Raw genomic sequence first — 20,867 nt, 5'->3', positions numbered from 1 at the left:
TTGTTTCCATCAATGCAAAATTCGAGTCTACCATAATAAATACATAATCAGATGCAAGAAAATGGAAAAAAGAAGCAGAAATTAAAGAGAAGAAGACAACAGTATTTAAGAAGTGGTTCTAGATTACCATAATTAGAACTGCCACAGTATTCTTTTCAAAAAAAAAAAAAACTACTGCAACTCTATTATTAAAATATAAGCAGATGAAAAGGAAACATTCTAAAAAAGCAAGGAACACACGTCAACTTTGCTTAGCAGTAAAAAAAGATATCTAAAAAATAGTAATCTGTGCATACCGTATCTTTGCAGACCAACTATAAAGAAATGGCCAGAAGCACCCCCACAAAAAGAAATTCCAGAATGGTCCTCGTAAAGGCAATCCTCGTCACCTATATATATATATATATATATAATTTTATCTTCTATCATTCTATGGTGTGACATAATAAAGACAGTACCAAAGCTTCCATGTTTTCAGCCGGGGATATACTAAAAGAGCCACAGTTACTTCTTATAAACTCCCAATCATTTCATTAATTGACAATCACCACCATTGTTTGGTACTCGAAACAGATAAACCTCAATAACCATAACTTGTTTAAAGTTTATGGTTGCCCCAATTCTCTTGAACCAGCCATGGAATATTTTTTGATTCAAGTATGGTAAATCATTTTCATGGGAACTCTGTCTTACATTGGTAAGTTTGGATAGTATTATTATTGTGTTCAAGCCAAGCTCAACTTCAGTTCGAGCTACCCGGTTCTTGTTGAATCGGGTTGGGCTGAGCTCAATCAATAGTCAGGTCGGCCTAGGCCCCACTCTTATTGAACTAGGTCTGCAATCTGCAGCTCGGCCCAACTCATATGGAATACAGGGCCTGATGCCAACCCTTAAATAGTTAAATGGCAACTAATTTATCAACCTGAAAATATCATGATATTTGATTTGTTTTCTTGCATTTATCATCAGAATCTTACAAAATAAACAAACTTTAAAAAGAATATATTTTCATATGAACCAAAACAAACAAATCAAATAATATGAAACAAAATACCTGATATTTTAACAATCGCATGTTGCTATAAATGCAAACATCACAATAAAAACACGATATTTTTTGTCTAAAATATTATCATATACTCATTTTTCACAGGGTTTTCAAAATAGGATATTTGTCACTCTTGTTACCACTAAAAAAACAGTGGCATCTCAAAAAAAAAAATCTGGATTTCACGGGATCACCAAAACTCCAGTCATGATTCTTTTGAAATCTCAAAATTGAAAAACACAGAATGGCAGAAAATGGAGAACCCCCTCGCCTGCCGGGAGTTGCAATTCCACCCCATGGGTGTCAGTGGGCCCCGCGCTAGCTACCCCCAAAAATAGGGGCACTTTAGTAAATGCCTGCAAGGCAAAACCAATAAAAAAAAAATACCGACCACCTCCGTAACCACAAGGATCAGAGGATAAAGCCGAAAAGGGCGAGGGAGGCATTGAATGATAACTCGTTTTGTCCGGGTCCCCTCTAACAAAAGCAAGCGAGTCTTTGTCGGTTACTGGTAAGTCACAACCTGCCTCGCTCTGCACAATGCACACACACACAGAACAAAAAACCAATAAAATAATCAAAATAGAAAACACCAACAAAAATAAAACAAATGGATGAATGAAATTATGAATGAAAATGAGAATGAGTTGGAGAGATTTGGTTAATGGCCACTGTTGTTATTACCAACGTATACAATGATAGTAAAGATAAGGCCTACTATAATATACATATAGTTTGTTAAACTAGTAATAGTAGTACAACTGGTTAGTGGTGGTAGTATCTACTGTCTAGGGTTCATGTATAGTAGTAGGGTAGTAGGCTGAGGAGGGTAAGCAGGACAGCACCAACAGCAGTAGTAATTCAGTATGTGCAGGCTGATAGGTGCACAAGAGCTTACTTTGAGATTCTGATTTGATTTATAAGAGCAGGCTCAGGCTTCCGTCTCTGCGTCTTTTCTCTCTGCAAACGAGAAAAGAAATTCACAGAAAAGATTAAAAAATAAAGTAGAGAGGGAGGGGCTGCAGATTTTGTACACAATGTGTGGGCTGTCTCTTTTGACCCGTATCTTTTTGGTAAAATTGCTATAATTGTTGTCATCAAGTGGGGAGGTCTGAGAGGAGAGAAGGAAGATGGGAATGAGGATGGGGATGGGGTTGGCGTTAAATTGAATTGATGGGGAAGCGAGGAAAGGGGGAGGGGAGAAGTGTTGAAACCAACGATGCCCTTGTCATGAGAAAGGTGGAAGTTGGTGGTGGTGCGTTATGGAGATCGATCTAAACAAGGTGGAGGGGTGTGTGGAGAATGATGGTGGTGGTGGTGATCTGGGCTTGGTTTGCCCTCCCACATCCTCTTCTTCTTCTTCTTCGTGCTCTTCGTCTTCCTCTTCTTCCGTGTGCTTGGAGCTATGGTACGCTTGTGCTGGCCCTCTCATCTCTCTGCCTAGGAAAGGTACTGCAGTGATGTATTTCCCACAAGGTCATCTGGAGCAGCAAGCACAACAGTTCCACGCTCGAACTTACGATCTCCCCCCTCAAATCTTCTGCAGAGTTATGGACGTTAACCTTCATGTAAGAGGATATCTACCTCTCTAATTCCATTATTTTGTTCATGCATTGATTCATTGGTTCATGTTCAAATGTTGGTTTTTCTCCCTTTTTCGGGTTTTTTGGCTGAGATTTATTTATTCCTTGGTATTCCAACGTTGGTTTCTTTTTTTCCTTTCCTGAGTTTCTATGCTGACAATCGATCAATTCATGCTTTTGTTTTTGTGGTTTTGTGTTTTCCAGGCTGAGAAATTGAATGATGAAGTGTATACCCAAGTTTCGCTTTTGGCTGAAGATGAGGTGGGTTTTCTTTGGAAATTTTGAAATTTGAGGATTTCTTCTGCTGAATGTTAGTGGGTTTTTCTTTTCCAAAAGAAGAATAATTTAGGATTTCTCTTTTCTAATTTCTAAAGTGGGGTTTCTTCTCCAATTGTATGTAGCCACCTGTGAAGAATTTTGATGGTGGGGAAGAGGAGAATGAAGAAATGGAGGGGCTGAGAAGGAGGACAATCCCTCATATGTTCTGTAAGACATTGACTGCGTCGGACACGAGCACACACGGTGGGTTCTCCGTCCCACGGCGAGCTGCTGAGGACTGCTTCCCCCCCTTGGTAATGAGAGGCTCTGCTTTTCTTCTTTTCTTTGAGATTCTTGGTGGTTCTTCATGTTCATTCTTGTTTTCCTCTGTGCATGTCTCTTGAAGGACTATAGTCAGCAGCGGCCTTCGCAAGAGCTTATTGCGAAAGACTTACATGGCATGGTGTGGAGGTTTCGTCATATCTACCGAGGTAGTTCTGCTGGAACTGAATTTTTATCAAGTTTTTCCTTTTATTTTCTTGTGCAATTGAGTATCTTCTGGTTTGTTTTTTGTAATGCTGGATGTTTCAATGATTTACATGATTGGATTCTTAAGTTTTTCTCAAAACTCTCTTTATGGCGTTACCAAATAAGTACCACTCACAAATTAGATTATGTCATTAGAGGTTGATGGTATAATGTGGTTCTTGTAGGTCAGCCACGGCGACATTTGCTTACTACAGGATGGAGTTCCTTTGTCAATAAGAAGAAGTTGATGTCTGGTGATGCTGTGTTGTTTCTTAGGTATGGTATTCATGATTATGATTGTTGCTTCTAAATTTTATCATTTGACATATGATGATTTCTCTCCTTGCATCCATGTATTCATTGTTGAACATCTTTTTTCAAATGTTGTTTCCACAGGGGTGAAAATGGAGAATTGCTCCTAGGAATTCGAAGAGCAGACAGACCACGATATTGTGTTCCTTACTCTGCTGTTCTCGGCCAGCTTTCAAATGTGAACATGCTTTCCATGGTTGCTAATGCATTGTCCACCAAGAGCGTATTTCATGTCTACTACAGTCCAAGGTATATCTGAATGTTACATGGCTGTTTTTCCTTTTAGGTGGAGGTGGATGTAGTAGAATAGAACAGGGATTTCATGTGTTAGCATTCTTTTTTAGTCAAGCTGGACGACAGACCCATGGTGGCATCCTAATATCTTTCCAAGGTACTGAAAATATATAGCCATGTGACTTATCATCAAGTACTTTGGATGTGATGATGATGGTCGGTTTGATATATATTGATATCATGTGTATCGCTGTAAAATTGTGGATGTTGTTTGGTGTTTGAATGAACTAAGTAAATGTCTAAACGCATTTAGGACTATCACAAAATGTTTATAAAGCATGCTCATGAAGCTAAATTTGATTTCTATCTTTCTTATTTAAACAAGAGCTTCCCACATAACAGAAAATGTGTGTTGGTTGGCATTGTTAAAAGTTGAAACCCAGTGAAGATCTTATAACACGTTTTTTCTCATTTTTGTAGTCTTAAAAAAAGGCTTTATGCCTTGTTAAAAGGTTGTAAATTGAGTACAAGGATACAGAACAAATATAACTTTGCTATTTCTCCTCTTTATTTGCCTTGGAAAATGTTCTTCATATTGTGCTGATAGCTATCAACTTAATAAATTGGATGAATCCATGGTTAGAGGCTTCATTCATGGTTGTGGATTTGTTTATCCCTTATTGAAGTAACAATAGGCAGCAACATGACTCATAAAGGTGTATGCTTTTCTGCTTTCATGATTCTGTTTTTTGCAGTTTCTTCAGTACAATGCATAAAACAAACTTCATGTGGTTCTGCATTTTAACAGTGCTGGAAAGTCAGTATGGGTGGCTTGTCCTTGTATGATCTTCCAATGACATCTCAATTGATTGGAAGATTTCACTCTGACCTTTTCCAGTGACACTTGAACAAATCAGCCACCTTTCACCTATCTCCCATTAATTGTTTTTGTCCTGTTTCTGTACATCGTTGGTTATTCTCCTGGAAATCCTTTTCCACCAGATAATGCTACCAATAGGTTTTAATGCAGAGTCAATGCGTTCTATATTGGCATTATTTGAAGTCCCTTCTCTTGGTAAGCTTTCTATAGGTGCAGATTCTATGCTGAAATGCTAGATTACAGGATCACCTTTCACCCTATGCCAAATTTATGTGTTTCAACCATGGTTGCCAGTTGAGGAAGCGGGAGCGGGAAGCGATACGGGAAGCGGGAGCGGGAAGCGAGGCACTTTCAAAATTTTAGGAAGCGGGGAAGTGTGGGACCACTTAGGAGCGATTCGGGAAGTGTCTCGGAAGCGACCTAGGAAGCGTCTCGGAAGCGACCTAGGAAGCGTCTCGGAAGCGAGGGGGAAGCGAAAAAAATAAAAATAAAAAATAAAAAATAAAAAAAATTGAAAAAAACAGGGGAAGCGAGGGGGAAGCGTGGGGGAAGCGAGGGGGAAGCGAGGGGGAAGCGTGGGGGAAGCGTGATGGGAAGCGCGCTTCCCATTAAAGGGAAGCGCGTCCCCCATTAAAGGGAAACGCGTCCCCCATTAAAGGGAAACGCGCTTCCCAAAAAAGGGGGACGCTTCCCCCCACGCTTCGGAAGCGCGACGTTTCGCGCTTCGGGGAAGCGCGCTTCCCCTTTTAGCTAGGCGCTTCCGGTAACTCTGGTTTCAACTGGCTTCCCATCTTAGCAGAAATCATGACCCTTTCCATATGGATTCACAGGCCCAAAAAGAAAAAAAAAACTCAAGGCACTGGCAGCTATTTGTTGCAAGATAGGTTGTCAAGAACAGAATCAATCATAGCATTTATTTTTATTTTCTGTTTTTTGCTTCCACTTGGATGACTTATTATTAAGGTATTCACATTTTCACCTCCCATTCAAACATGTCGGCTTCAATGTTTCCCATTCTTGCAATGTTCTTGGCAAGGGAATGTCTTGGTGGTGTTCAATGAAAAATATTGGGAAAATATCTGTAGGCATTCAAAAACAGAATTAATGCCAAAGATAATGGAAACTCTAGAAGAAATGACAACAAAAATTAAGAAATCATGATTTTTGGCATGATTTCATGATAAAGACTAATAAATAAATAATTGATAAAATGAATATGTAACAAATATTGTCATCTGGTTCTTTTGTTAAAATGTTGAGAAACTATTTGTAATGAAATACAAAGATGTCTCTTATGGACACACAATCACAATGACCACTAATGAGTCGATTACACAATCACGTATCCACACAAATCACCCACTTAAGGGCACACAACAAACATAAAAATATGATTTATATTCACCAGAACCTTTTAGCTAAAAGCCTTACAAGATATGGGGTTTGAACCCCTTTATATACACATGGGAACCAAGAGGGAGTCGTTGGAGAGATCCCAATGGATGTATGGTCAAAAGACTACTGAGCCCAAACTTATTCTAGGATTTACAAAAATACAAAATAAAAGGAAGAATAAAAATAAGAAAAAGAAAACATGTACAATATGTACAATGACCACAATACCCTTATATGTACAAATAACTAAAATACCCCTATATACATTAACACCCTCCATCAAACCTACGGTGTGATCACCGAAAGTTTGCCTAAAAAGAAATAAAATCTAGACGAATGAAGGGCTTTAGTGAAGAAGTCTGCAAGCTGATATTCAGACATGACATGCGGCAACAAAATTGTCTTATTAAAAAATTCTTCTCTGACATAATGGCAGTCCACCTCGATGTGCTTAGTGCCTTCATGAAATGTATCATTTGCAGCAATGTGTATGGCACTTTTGTTGTCAGCATAACATGGATGGTGTGGTTAATGGTATTCCCATGTCTGCCAGCAAGCTTCTCAACCAAACAATTTCTGATGTTGTGGCCATAGCCCGATATTCTTCTTTTGTGGATAACAAAGAAACCTTTTGTTGCTTTTTGCATTTTCAAGACACCAGTGAGTCCTACAAAAACACAGAAGCCCGTGGTTGAGCATGTATCATTGGGATCTCCTCCCCAATCAGAGTTAGAGTAAGCAACTAATTCAAGAGGGGAGGAGGAAGACAATAATAGTAATGTGTTAATAAAATTTCTTAAATACCTAATAATACGCATAACAACACTTATGAACTGAGGTAGGAGAGTGCTGAAAATGACTAGAATTGTGAATTGCATGAGTGATGTTTGGTCTGGTGACGGTCTAAGTATGTCAAGGCACCGATCATCTGTCGATGTGGTGTGGGATCATCTAATGGAGTTCCATCATCAATCTTCATCTTTGAGTTGATAACTTCTGGTGTATCTACTCTCTTTTCGTCAGTCAATCCAGACCTGTCAATAAACTCAATAGCAAATTTAGATTGAGATAATAAATATCCTCCAGTAGAATAAGCAACTTCATTCCCGAGAAAAAGTTTGAGAAAGCTTAAATCAGTCATTTCAAAATTTTGTTTAAGTACATGTTTAATATGATTTGCTCCCTGTTTATCTCCTCCTTTTATGTTCATGTCATCAACATAAAAAAAGCAAAATTACAATACCTGCAACAAATTTTTTAACAAATAAGCGGTGTCAGTATAACATGAAAAATATCAAAGACTAGTCATAACAGAACTAAAACGATCATACAAGGCCTTAGGTGCTTGTTTGATACCATACAAGGCCTTTTTAAGATGAAAAACCTTTCCTTTTGTAATATCAGATCTAGGTGGTGGATCCATATATATTTTTTCTTTTAATTCTCTATTAAGGAAGGCATTTTGGACATCCATTTGATAAATGGGCCATTTCCTAACAGCAGCTAAAACTATAAGTGTTCTAACATTAGTCATTTTCGTGGTAAGGACAAAGGTCTCATCATAATCTATCTCATATTCTCGTGGGTATCCCTTGGTTACTAGTCTGGCTTTATGTATTTTCAATGTTTCATTACTTTTAGTTTTAACCTTGAAGAACCATCTACATTCTATTAATTTCTTCCCAGGTGGTAAGATAGTCAATTATCAAGTAAGAGAACATTTTTGCTAGACAGACTCTGTATTGAGGGGTAAAGGATTCATATGGTTATGAATCTATCATGTTCTTTTTGTTGTCTTTCGGAGTGACTAATATTTCTAGTTTCTTGGGCTTTTAAGTTGGAGTATTTTTTTAACGCATTAGGATGATAGCTTTTGTGTCTTCGTTTATATTAAATAATTTGAGAATGACCATGATGTCCACCACACTGAGTATGTATTTGATCATCATCAATTTGATTCCCTTTTGATATCAAATTTCTATCATTCTTTGGAACCAATTCTAAGAATATATATATTCATCTTCTCTTAGGCACATTTTTATCAAAAAAAACTTTTCTTTTCTAAAAACATAACATTTCTTAAAATATATAATTTATCATGTTCAAGATCATAGCATCAAAATCCCTTTTAACTCTCACTCAAGAAATACACAGGGGATGGCTCTTGAAGATAACTTGTCATTTTTGTTTGTCAACACAAAACACTTACATCCAAAGGTTCTTAGTCTAAAATAATCAACTGAAATTTCAAAAAGTTTTTCATACGGAGTTACATTTTGAAGTTTTGATGATGGAAGCTTATTTATAAGTTCACTTCAGTAAGAGCTGCCTCAACCCAAAAATGTTTTGGAACACCTTTGGTAATGAGCAACGTCCTTGTAGTTTCTACTATATGCCTATGTTTTCGTTCAGCTAATCCATTTTGTTGAGGTGTGTGTGCACAAGACCTTTGGTATAAGATTCCATTGGATTCTAAGTAACTTTTGAAATCGTTTGACATGTATTCTCTCCCTGAATCAGAACAAAATATTGATACGTTTTGAACAGATTTGTAACGAATTTGAGTAGAGGCTTATATGTATGGGAATTAGCACCCGGTCTTGAAACGGCTAGAACATTATCCATGGACTCCTTTGATTTGGTTTGAGATTTTAACCTCATTTCTTCTATGCAAACTTGAGCCCAAATTTCATGAATAGGTGAAAGTTCTTATTGCTTTCTATAGAGGATGTTGCTCATCATTTGTTCAAATTTGAGTCGTAGACCCCTCATGAATTGAAAAAATTATTCATTCAGAATTTGTTTCTTCCTTTGTTGGGCATCTTTTGGGGGTTTCCCAAATAGGTTCCATTTTTGCCATTTGATCCCACAACTTTTTGAGCGTCCCGTAGTACTCTCTTATATTTTTTTCTTCTTGCTTGCAAGTATGAATTTTGTATTGCAACTCCCATCTATATGCGTGATCACTTTAAGTATAGGTTTGTTTAATAAAGAGTCAAGCTTCATCAGCTCTTTCAAATTCTAATATGGTCTCACATGTGTCCTTACACAAGCTTCTCATAAATACGAAGAGGACCTTTGCATGTCCAATCTCCCATTCTTTCATGGATTTTTTATAATTTAAGAGAGCAGTTTCTCTATCTTCTCCTTTAAGGACCTCTTCCTTAGTAGACCCAACATTTTCGCTAAGAGTCTTTGTGAGAATAGGTTGTGGTTCCATTGAGAAACTATCGACATATTCACACAAGCCTTTTCCGATTAGGATTCTTTTGATGGTGATGACCCATAGGTTGTAGTTATTACCATCAAACTTAATAGGGACCATCGTCGCCACTTCTTTGTCAGTCATTTGAGAGAGAAGAAAAACAAAAAGAGTAGAAGGTACTTGGTTTAATAGGGACCATCGTCGCCACTTCTTTGTCAGTCATTTGAGAGAGAAGAAAAACAAAAAGAGTAGAAGGTACTTGGTTTGGCAATGCTCCACAAATTTGATATGATGAACTTTTCTACTCTTTAAAAATCAGCCACAGGAGCATCAACTTACAAGTGAGGCTATATGCATGCTTTTCAAGGCTCTATCCGATCTTCTCGATCTCCCACGAGTCTTTTGATCACCTTATCAAAAGAGCATCAAGGCTCTGATACCATGTAATGAAATACAAAGATGTCTCTTATGGACACACACAATCACAGTGACCACTGATGGGTCGATTACACAATCACGAATCCACACAAATCACCCACTTAAGGGTGCACAACAAATATAAAAATATGATTTATATTCACCAAAAGCTTTTAGCTAAAAGCCTTAAAGGATATGGGGTTTGAACCCCTTTATATACACATGAGAACCAAGAGGGAGTCGACTCTATGGTCAAAAGGCCACTAAGCTCAATCCTATTCTATGATTTACAAAAATACAAAATAAAACAAAGAATAAAAATAAGAAAAAGAAAAAATATACAATGTGTACAATGACCACAATACCCTTATATGTACAAATGACTAAAACACCCCTATATACATTTACGGTATTAAGATGGATTCAGTTCATCAGTGCCTATGTTCTATGTGAATATCTTAGCCTGCTCCTTCATGTATTTGGTGATCGTTCTTGTAATTGTCATTCATTTATAGTTTTTTTGTGTCACTTTGCTTCACTGGATCTTCAAGTATGCAAGACATTGTCATACCTCACCTTTCCTTTTTTTCTCAAATTTACATATTCAGACAATGTTAGTTCTGCCTTTTTTTTCAAAAGGTATCTTTGGTCCTTGTTATTTGGTAATTTTTGCTAATTGATTGTCTCTTCTTTTGGAACCTATATCTTCTGGTTGAAAAATATCTTTTACAAAATAGTTAAATGATGGGATATGAATGATTGCAGCTCCCTTGAACATCTTGAAATACACCAATAATTTGAACATAAAGATAATCTTCATGCTGCATCCTCAGTGCTAGAATACTTATAGATCAGATGTTTCTGATCATTTTAAGTTTTGAATGGAGGGCTATTGTTGCTTATCATAATTAGGTTTTCTGATATTCAGCTGTTACTTGGTACTTGTGGGAGTTCTGACATTTTTTTTTCTTTGTTCTTTCCTAACCTCTAAAAATTTAGGGCCAGCCCAGCTGAATTTATCATACCTTACTGGAAGTATTTTAAGATCTGTAACCGTCCATTGTCCATTGGGATGAGGCTCAAAATGAGAGTTGAAACTGAAGATGCAGTCGAGAGGAGGTTTGTTATCTGTTTCTACTTGCTGAAGCTCAGTAGATATCATCGCTATCCGTATAGACTGATGAAAGCATGGATAATTGCAGATACGCTGGGCAGATAACTGGTACTGGTGATATTGATCCAATTAGATGGCCTGGCTCAAAATGGAGATGTTTGGTGGTACATGCTGCTGACTCTAATATCATATTCAATGTGTTCAGTTTGTGAAATTCATTCTTGATGTGGTTGATATGGTTAACTTGTGGGAGTATTCAATTATTGATTGTTTTCCGTCATTTGTTTACAGCATGAGGTACTTTTGGGCAGTGACCAAAGATCATAGAATCTGTACTTCATATCTTATATTTTGATAATTGATCTGTTTATGAAATAGCATATTTTTTTAGCACTCAAATTAAGATGCTGAACTGAAATTTGTGGAGTTCATTAATAACTTAATTCTTGCACATGCAACGTGCCCGTGCACACAGCTGCTAGTCATGCTTTTATATTTATTTTCTTTGTTTTGGATGATGTATTAGTGAATTTGAGCATTTGGATAGACTGATACCTAGTGCTACTTTATTCTCTTATTTGACATTTAAGTTATTTACTACATAAACCTCTATACGCGGCTGTGTGGTGAACTTGATTGTTATAGACATGATTTTCTTCAATAAGCTCAGTTATTGTGCCAATGAACACAATGACTGCTGCTTGATAACTGGAAAGAGCAAATGACATGGAAGTATAAGCTTTTGATTTGACTTGATTCTTTGTTTCTCTCAGTTCTATCTGGTTATCAAGTCATTTGTTGCCATCACATATGCTGTAATCATACTTTAGTTTGATTTCATGAGTGTAATTGCATTATGCACATGATTCTAAAATGTTGATTCAAAGTATTTGTCTTTGATCACATTTTTACAGGTCAAATGGGATGACGATGCAGGAATTGATCTTCATGATAGAGTTTCACCATGGGAGATTGAGCCATCCAGTTCAGTTTCAGGTTTCAGCTTGCCATTAACAGCTGGGTCAAAGAGACCGAAGATAAGTCTCCCATCCATCAGAGTGGAATTCCCATTTCCTGGTATGTTTTTCATTTTCGGAAGCGGCATAGTTCTGGAGGTGCCTTATTTGTATTTTGATAAGGAGATTTGTCTCTCTTCTTTTCCTGCAGATGGAAGTGGGTTGCCAGACTTCAATGAATCTTCAAGATTCCAAAAGGTCTTGCAAGGTCAAGAAATTTCAGGCTTTGGTGCACCGTGTGGTAACATTCATTCAACAAATGATTGGTCACCTGGTAACCAGAGCCATAATGCCCTGGCTAAATCTTCCATCTTAGCCGGAATTGTAGGATTCACGAAGCCTCCATCCCGAGCTTCAGGCAGTCATAAGAAGTGCATAGGCTTTGGAGAGTCTAATAGATTCCTAAAGGTCTTGCAAGGTCAAGAAAATTTTCAGTCAAAACCACCTGTTCAAGTTGATGCCCTACCATTAAAAAAGTTAGGGTTTGGAGTTGCAGAAGGGCTTCAGATACAAAATGCTGGAAACAGACAGTCCTGGCAGAAGCAGGAATATACTTCTCAGTTGCAGCAGAGGACATCAACAAAGGTTTCTTCACCATCATCTGTTTTCATGTTCCAACAAGCAAGTAATCAGGCTTTGTATCCTTATGCAACATGTGGGGTTGACACCATACAGAAAAGCGTGGAACAGGGCAACTATGGTGGTTGGTTTGATTATTCTGAAATATCAAACAGGAGACATGGTTCTCCTGTGTATGGCTTGGATTGTTCTCAAGAGGCACTTGGAAGCATGTGCCCATTGGATTCCTTGAGATTGCTCAACCAGCATGAGGATGAACATGTTGCTTGTCTTGCTTATGAAAAAGAAAGTAATGAATGCCAAATTGTTGAAAATCATGGTAAAGGCAGTTGTAGGCTCTTTGGCTTTTCCTTAAAGATGGATGAATCTAAATCGAATGTGCAAGATCCAGTACTTGCATCGGTAGATGCCTTACATGGAAGGAAGATGCCTCATCAGCATTTTCCCCTGACAACTGGTTCAAAAAGAAGTGAAAATCATGTACATCTTAACATTCAGTGTTCTTTGAAATCATCCGGTCGCAGTTGTACTAAAGTAAGAATTCTTTTACTTTTGATATTTCACCTATTTGGTTCTGGTTTATGCTCCCTGTCCTAGCTGACAGCTATCAATTCTAAGTTGTTGCAGGTCCACAAGCAAGGGAGCTTGGTGGGGAGGGCCGTTGATCTTTCAAAACTCAATGGATATGATGATCTGATCTCAGAGTTAGAGCAACTCTTTGATATGGAAGGGCTGTTGCATGACCCTAAGAAAGGGTGGCAAGTAGTCTATACTGATAGCGAGAATGATATGATGCTTGTGGGCGATGATCCATGGCAGTAAGTTGCTTTGCCAATCTCTTGCTGTTTGATGGGATACTCATCATATGTTATAATTTGCATCTTATTTGTCACAATACTTTTTCAGGGAGTTCTGTGACATTGTTTCCAAAATTCAGATATTCACTCATGAGGAGGTGTTAATGATGTCTCCTCGAATGAAAAGCTATGAGGCTAATAGTTGCTCGGATGCCCCTGCAACCATTGACGTATCCAAATCATCTTCAGATCACATGGATTCTTCTTTGACAGTAACGATGACTTAACCAACCATCCAGGTTTCTGTCCGCTTCATTTTTCCATTTTGAAAAGGTTGTAGCGTCTATTCTGTTGGATATCTTCTGTTATACACTAGCCCACATATCTGGGAAAGAATGAGATACGCTGGGAAAATAGTATATATACTGTCTTGCTATAGCAGCTCAATGAGTAGTAGTGTTATCTTCATTTCATAGCAAAGAACATTCTTGCTGAGCCTTCATTCTGCCTCAGTGATGACTAATGACAGGATGTATTCTTGGGCTAATTTGGTTCTTTGCTACTCTGCTCAAACCAATATTTCAAGCTGTGTTTGGGCAAGACTTGAATGCCTTTTAAACTGCTTTGTTACCAATTGGCTTTTCCAAAGGTTTTTTGTCCACAACTCTGCTATAAAGTTGGTTTATACTGAATGAAAGCATTTGATCATTTGCTGCAATTTCCAAATCTGTATTGGCCTTCTATTTAAGGCATCAAGAATAGCTCAATCCTAGACTTCATAAGCTCCTGGTTGCGTGGTTTCTGACCTACAACTGAACTCATTGCCATTGACATGCCAGAAGCATGCATAACTGGTCATTACCAAGAGCCTAGTCTAGTTGTTTAAGTTTCATGAATGAGCTTGCTTATAGACAACTTCCAAGATTGGCTTAATAGAAGGGTTTAAAAACTTTTGGATTTTTTATGTATCAATATGATTCTATAAATGGATTTTATCAACTGAGATTGTCAGGAAAAGCTGTGCTACCTTGGTTTAACTATTATGCAAGGATAAGTTGACAGAAGCAATGGGCATCCATGCAGGGTGCTGTCTATTGTCTGCATATGAATCAACGAATAAGGGTATGTTTGTGTAATCGCGTTCGTGTGGTAGGTCTTGTGGGAATGCATGGGTCTTGTGGGAATGCATGCCCCCCCCCCCCCCATGCATTTCCGCGGCACACAAACAGGCCCCAAGGGGCTGTCTGAATGGCGTGACTCGTTTATTGGGACAACTTCATCCTGCTTACCGTGGGCCCCACATTCCACATCAAACGCTGGACGTGGGCGCCCTGGCCAAAGTGGGGCATGGGTGTCCCTGCGTCTTCGTTTTGGCTGGGATGCTGACAGTGTCATTTACCCCGGGTAAAAGGTTCTTGACACTGTCATCCCCACTTTTTGGGATAAAACAACCCCATCAGGGTGAGGCCATTTTGTCCCTGGGGCAGTCACAGACACAGGACAACCCCGCTGCGGGGACTGGAGTGTCTCTGGGCGGTTTTATCTCATGTTTCAAATACCTCTTAAGGGTGCGTTTAACACCCTAAATGCAATGGTTCAGGAGACGTTAATGTCTTGGACCATTTTGTCCCGCTTTAACAGGGATGACCATGTCCCGCATTTGACGTGGGACATGGGGGCCCGTTGTGGTCGTGATGCACGAGCGAGTGCATCCCACCATTCAAACACTATCTAAGGGAGACAGATATGATCAATTATCCAGGCTGAAGTACAACAGCTGCCAACTTGCTTGAGTTACACAATGCAAAATAAACCCCAAGTACAACAGTGATGAACAGGAGAAGGATATCTGGAATAAGTCTGGTTCTGTATTTTTTTTTATAGGCAAACTGGGGTTAGGCATACCCTTACTAGTTATTCAACGATACCATTGGGATTCGAACTTACAACATTCCAACACAAGGGGACGTGCACTAGCTGCTCCTAACAGACAAGCGGTCTGGTTCTGTACTTGGTTGATAATAAAAGTGTTTGTTCCTACAACTACCCCCACTGCCTGAGTTTTTGAACTCATGACATCCCTTCCCTTTACCTATTTGCCCCCATCTGATAAGGGGAGCCCCTCCGTGACTTCTTCAACTGCAAAATTTGTGAATTTGAAACAAATTATGTTCAGCCCTATTTACATCACATCTTTTCCATTACCCAACCTCACTCATTAAGGTACTTGCACGGGTTACGTGTACTCTACCCTCCAAATTGCAGCCTGAATGAAAACAACATAGGAATAACTGAATTGAGATCATGTGCAATGTGACTACACTTTTCGTGTGCTGCTGCACCTGATCACCCACCATCTGCTGCTAAGCCGAAGATGGTGGTTGATCAGGTGCAGCAGTATACTAAAAGTGTTCCTTCACATTGCACCTGATTCTCCCTAAGAACAACTTTAGTGGCAATAGTAACATGCAAATATAACCGACTAATAAACTATGTGGTAATTAAATATTTAATCAACATGACCAGGACATGATCACATATTACCACCAACACCTGGTTTCTAACCATGAATTTTTTCAAGATGCAAGCAATAACCAATTGGCCATGATTTCTCCCGTAGAGTGTTGGCCACCTATTGCTTTGCAAGCTTTGTTTTTTCCCATTTGCCTTCTCACGCCACAAAACCTAACTAACTAACTAACTAACTAACTAACTATATATATATATATATATATATATATATATATATATATATATATATATATATATATATATATATATATATAAGAAAAGCAATCCTCATTCCTTGGGTCTCCTCTACCATAGCATATTCCATGATTTATGTTTATTATATAAATCCAACACCTCCTTTTCAACCGTAGAACAGAAGGTCAGAGCCCCACGACGTGTCATTACACATTATTGATTGATTGCTTGTTTTCGTATATAATGTGAGAGTTCAAACACCTCCCATTAATTTCCCACGACCCTCTTCTCTTAATTAAACTGTGAGTCAGGATTCATGTTATGTATAGGAAGGCAAGCTACGTGGAGTGAAGATGGTGGTTGATCAGGTGCAGCAGTATACTAAAAGTGTGCAATCACATTGCACCTGATTCTCCCTATGAACAACTTTAGTGGCAATAGTAACATGCAAATATAATCGACTAATAAACTCCGTGGTAATTAAATATTTAATCAACATGATCAGGACATGATCACATATTACCACCAACACCTGGTTTATAACCATGATTTTTTTCAAGATGCAAGCAATAACCAATTGACCATGATTTCTCGCGTAGCGTGTTGGCCACCTATTGCTTTGCAAGCTTTGTTTTTTCCCATTTGCCTTCTTACGCCACAAAACCTAACTATATATATATATATATATATATATATATATATATATATATATATATAAAGAAAAGCAATCCTCATTTCTTGGGTTGGGGCCATCTAATTTGATACCTCTCCTCTACCATAGCATATTCCATGATTTATGTTTATTATATAAATCCAACGCCTCCTTTTCAACCGTAGAACAGAAGGTCAGAGCCCCACGACGTGTCATTACACATTATTGATTGATTGCTTGTTTTCGTATATAATGTGAGAGTTCAAACACCTCCCATTAATTTCCCACGACCCTCTTCTCTTAATTAAACTGTGAGTCAGGATCCATGTTATGTATAGGAAGGCAAGCTACGTGGAGTGAAGGTGGGGGGTTTGGAAGGAAGGTGGTGATGGAGAGGGCGTTGTTGGATGTGATATTGGTGCCGTCGAGCCTGGCTTTGATGTTTGGATACCATCTATTCCTCCTCTACAGGGTGTTGAGGCGCCCTGAAACCACTGTCATAGGGTACGAGAATCACAACAAGATGGCCTGGGTGGAGAGGATGATGCAGGTAACCACAAAAGTTCTCAAAACTCTCTCTCTCTCACTCTCAATTAATCTCTTTAACTACATTGTTCTGCTTTTTTTTTGGTCTTTGAATATCTATTTTTTTTTCTTGACATAAGTGGGAAGTTTTCTAACAAACCTCTCTCTCTCTCTCTCTCAATTAATCTCTTTAACTCCGTTGTTCTGCTTGTTTTTTGGTCTTTGAATATCTAATTCTTTTCTTGACATAAGTGGGAAGTTTTCTAACAAACCTCTCTCTCTCTCTCTCTCTCTCTCTCTCTCTCTCTCTCTCTCTCTCTCTCTCGTGTGTGTGTCTGTGCGCGCGCGCGCTTTTTGGCAAAAGTTAACCTGGCCCAAGAGATACCAGGTTGGGTGACTTGGGACTTTGGAGTACTCTTTCTACCTTCTTGTTCTTTCCTTTACTCTATTGCAAAAACAATTTGTGACCTACTTTTCTCCTCACATCGTTGATTTCTGTCATACCCAATTGATAAAAACGTTAAGCTTCTCAACCAATCGTCTCATTCTTACCTTCGAAGGCTGTCAACCGGGACGAATTGGATTTTATCTGGACTTCAGATCCCATTCCAGTAACCAGTACTAGACCCCGGATTCCCTACCAAAAAGGATCTCATCCTTTGACATTTCGATCCTAGCCGTCCACATCCAGGTTAAAATGTGGACCAAGCCTAGCCCTTGATTGGGCGGCTAGGGTTGAATGTAGGATGGAACCCATCCTATCTCAAATGATGGGATCCGTACTCACGGCTTACAGATGGACATCAGGCTCTGGGTTCCAAGTCCAAAAAGATTTTCGATGGGGGCCCATCGCGAGCTGCACCAGATTTTCGATGGGGACCATGCCCTATCATAGTTGGGTTGCTGTTGGCTGGTTAAGCCTTCTTCCTGGCCCATCAAGCAACAACGGGCCTGTCTGACCTGGTCCGACTTGGAGTCTAGCCTTACTAAGATCCATTCTGGAAAATGTTGTTTTGGTCTCTCTCTCTCTCTCTCTCTCTCTCTCTCTCTCTCTCTCTCTCTCTCTCTCTCTCCACGTCTAAAACTGGCCCAACATCTAGCCAAATTTTATCTTTGGATACGGATCACGGTTTCAACCAACCAAGTTCATGTCCGCTTCTTATCCTAGTTAGAGCAGCTTATATATACATGGGCATGGTCCCCTTCCATTCAGTTCTAGTCATCTCCTATGTCACCCATATTGGGATCTCATTGATGCAAGTTGTTTTTTTATCAAATCTGGCTTCATAGATATGGTCTACATGGTTTATTTATTGAGTCAACATTTGAATGGCTAAAATTAGACTTTAAACAAGATTTGTGGTAATCAAAAAATCTATAACCATAAACATACTAAAATTTGTTGATTAAAAAAAACAATTTGATTCCTATCAAATTGACCAGGCTGAATCCATCTATCTCGTCACATTTGATCAAAATAACTTGTGTCAATGAGGTCATGTATGGGGTATGATGATGAGGATGGCATAAGGGATAAGTCTAACCAAACTGTGGTTCCCTATGCCCCACTCCAGCAAAGAGTTTAGGATGTGTGCACACTGCTGATCCGTTTTTCATGGATAAATCTTGGGAATACGTACAAATAGAAATAAGAAACAAAAAATAAAAGTATTACAGATGATTCTTTTTATCATGTTAGTGTCATGATAAAAACAAGATATTTTCGAATAGGCCATGTTCTTGAAAATATCAATTTTTTTTGGGGGGTATTATACCAGCCTCTCAAGATATCAACGTTGAAATCGTGATGTATATTTTCATAATATCGACGATATTCGTGACATAGCCTCTAACTTCTTGTTACCTAAGAAGATATTTCTTCCTCTCATGGTGTTGGTTGCAGAGGGCCTCAGGTGCAAGCAGCACTGCTTTGGATGTGATCTCAAGCAACCTATCAGCAGCAACATACTTAGCATCCCTATGTATTGCACTTAGCTCCCTCATAGGCACTTGGATAGGAAGCAGTTCCCCTTCTTCAAAGATATTCACAGGCAATGTCAACTATGGAGATGCATCTCCATCCACTGCAAGTGTCAAGTATGTGACTCTCCTTGCCTTCTTTCTCCTGGCTTTCACCTTCTTCATTCAGTCCGCGCGACACTTTGTCCACGCCAACTTCCTCATCAGCACTCCAAATTGCGAAATACCAGTCGGATACGTGCAGCGAGCCGTGATCAGAGGGAGCAATTTCTGGTCTCTAGGCCTCAGAGCTCTCTATTTTGCCACCATATTGCTCTTTTGGATCTTTGGTCCAATTCCCATGTTTGTGTGCTCAATTTGCATGGTGACCATGCTGTACGTCTTGGACAGTAATTCAACTCCACTACTAGAATTTCGCTCTCTTAAGAAAGGTATTGACCTGAGCCAGCAGCACCCACTGCACTTCCATGACATACTGCAGAGGGATCCTAGCCAGTTGGTATCCTCAGTACTATAATAAAATGTCAAAAAGTTTGTCATTTCTATAGTTAAAAGTGAAGAACCTAACTTTTGGTCTTTCAAGATATCTTTATTTTGAATGGCAATCATGGAAGATGAGGCATAAGAGCTTTCAGTTTTTTTATTTAGTGTGAAACATATTTACCAGAAAGCAAAATGGATACCGAAACGGATGCTTGAAGCGGAAGCAAGGAAGAGATCAGTGTTAAAAAGCAGTGTAAAGCTGAAAGTGAGATTCATTTTGGAAGCGATTATGGATGCGTGTGAGAAGCACAAAAGGAAACGTGAAGGAAACAAGTGGGATGTGACGGCCAAAAGTGAAAAAAATAAATATTAGCATGAAAAACAAAAGAAACAAGGGAGAAGCGAGGGGGAAGCGAGTGGCAAGTCATAAATGAGAAGCATGTTACTTCCTATAAATGGAAAGCGAATTTCCCCTACACTTCTCCCTTTTGGGGGAAGCATAGTGCTTCCGTTTAGGAAACTTCCCCTTATAGTGGCGCTTCTGGTAACTATGGTTTGAATGTACCATTACTAGCCGAGAAGAATCATGTATCATGTTGACTGTGGAACTGAATCGGTATTCATAGTGTAAAAGAAGCATCATAACCGGAGATAGCTTCCTGTTTGACTTAGGCCTCGTAGTAAAAGTCGCGCACTGCGGGTATCGAACTCTCGGCCTCCTTTTACTTGGGAACCTTTAGCCGACCCACTTAGCCGGATGTGCATCGCCATTGTGAGCTTCCTACTTGGTGCTTATTCATATGTGGACAATGTCTCACCTCCATCGAGTGTGATGTTCGGTGGTGAACGTCATATACAATATGTTGGTAATTGCTCCCTATTCGGAATCAAAGTTGTTATAACCGATGGTTGGTCATATTCAATCAGCGCCGCACATCTCGCCTCAGAGCAATGAGATGTGTGACAGTACGATCTATGCACACCTCCATCGAGTGCGATGCCCGGTGGTGATGGAATATAATGTCATATAGGATATGATGGTAATTGCTCTCATGACTGTGCAAAGCATCCTATGAATGGATACTGATTAGCATTTTAGCACCCAATCACTATTTTCTTCGCCTCCAAAGATCTCATTCTCATCCACAATGCTTT

The 20,867-nt window shown here is 39.0% G+C and overlaps 2 protein-coding genes across 2 annotated transcripts; both read left to right on the top strand.

Moving 5' to 3' along the window:
• The first annotated feature begins 2,231 nt into the window (after nt 1-2,231).
• LOC149836538 (auxin response factor 15-like) lies at nt 2,232-13,868 on the top strand. The gene is made up of 12 exons (XM_090007032.1): nt 2,232-2,616; nt 2,836-2,892; nt 3,033-3,203; nt 3,296-3,380; nt 3,603-3,693; nt 3,814-3,978; nt 10,860-10,979; nt 11,063-11,138; nt 11,889-12,051; nt 12,142-13,103; nt 13,188-13,387; nt 13,476-13,868. Exons 1-12 carry the CDS (start codon nt 2,311-2,313, stop codon nt 13,651-13,653), a joined length of 2,574 nt encoding a protein of 857 aa, XP_089863158.1. The 5' UTR covers nt 2,232-2,310; the 3' UTR covers nt 13,654-13,868.
• A 3,244-nt stretch (nt 13,869-17,112) lies between these two features.
• LOC149836537 (uncharacterized) lies at nt 17,113-19,746 on the top strand. The gene is made up of 2 exons (XM_090006940.1): nt 17,113-17,274; nt 19,153-19,746. Exons 1-2 carry the CDS (start codon nt 17,113-17,115, stop codon nt 19,744-19,746), a joined length of 756 nt encoding a protein of 251 aa, XP_089863066.1.
• The last annotated feature ends 1,121 nt before the right edge of the window (nt 19,747-20,867 follow it).

The sequence above is a fragment of the Nuphar pumila genome, chromosome 5 (assembly GCF_984573655.1).
Source record: "Nuphar pumila chromosome 5, dmNupPumi1.hap1.1, whole genome shotgun sequence".
In the NCBI taxonomy this organism is placed as follows: Eukaryota; Viridiplantae; Streptophyta; class Magnoliopsida; order Nymphaeales; family Nymphaeaceae; genus Nuphar; species Nuphar pumila.
This window is presented reverse-complemented; position numbering and strand designations above follow the sequence as displayed.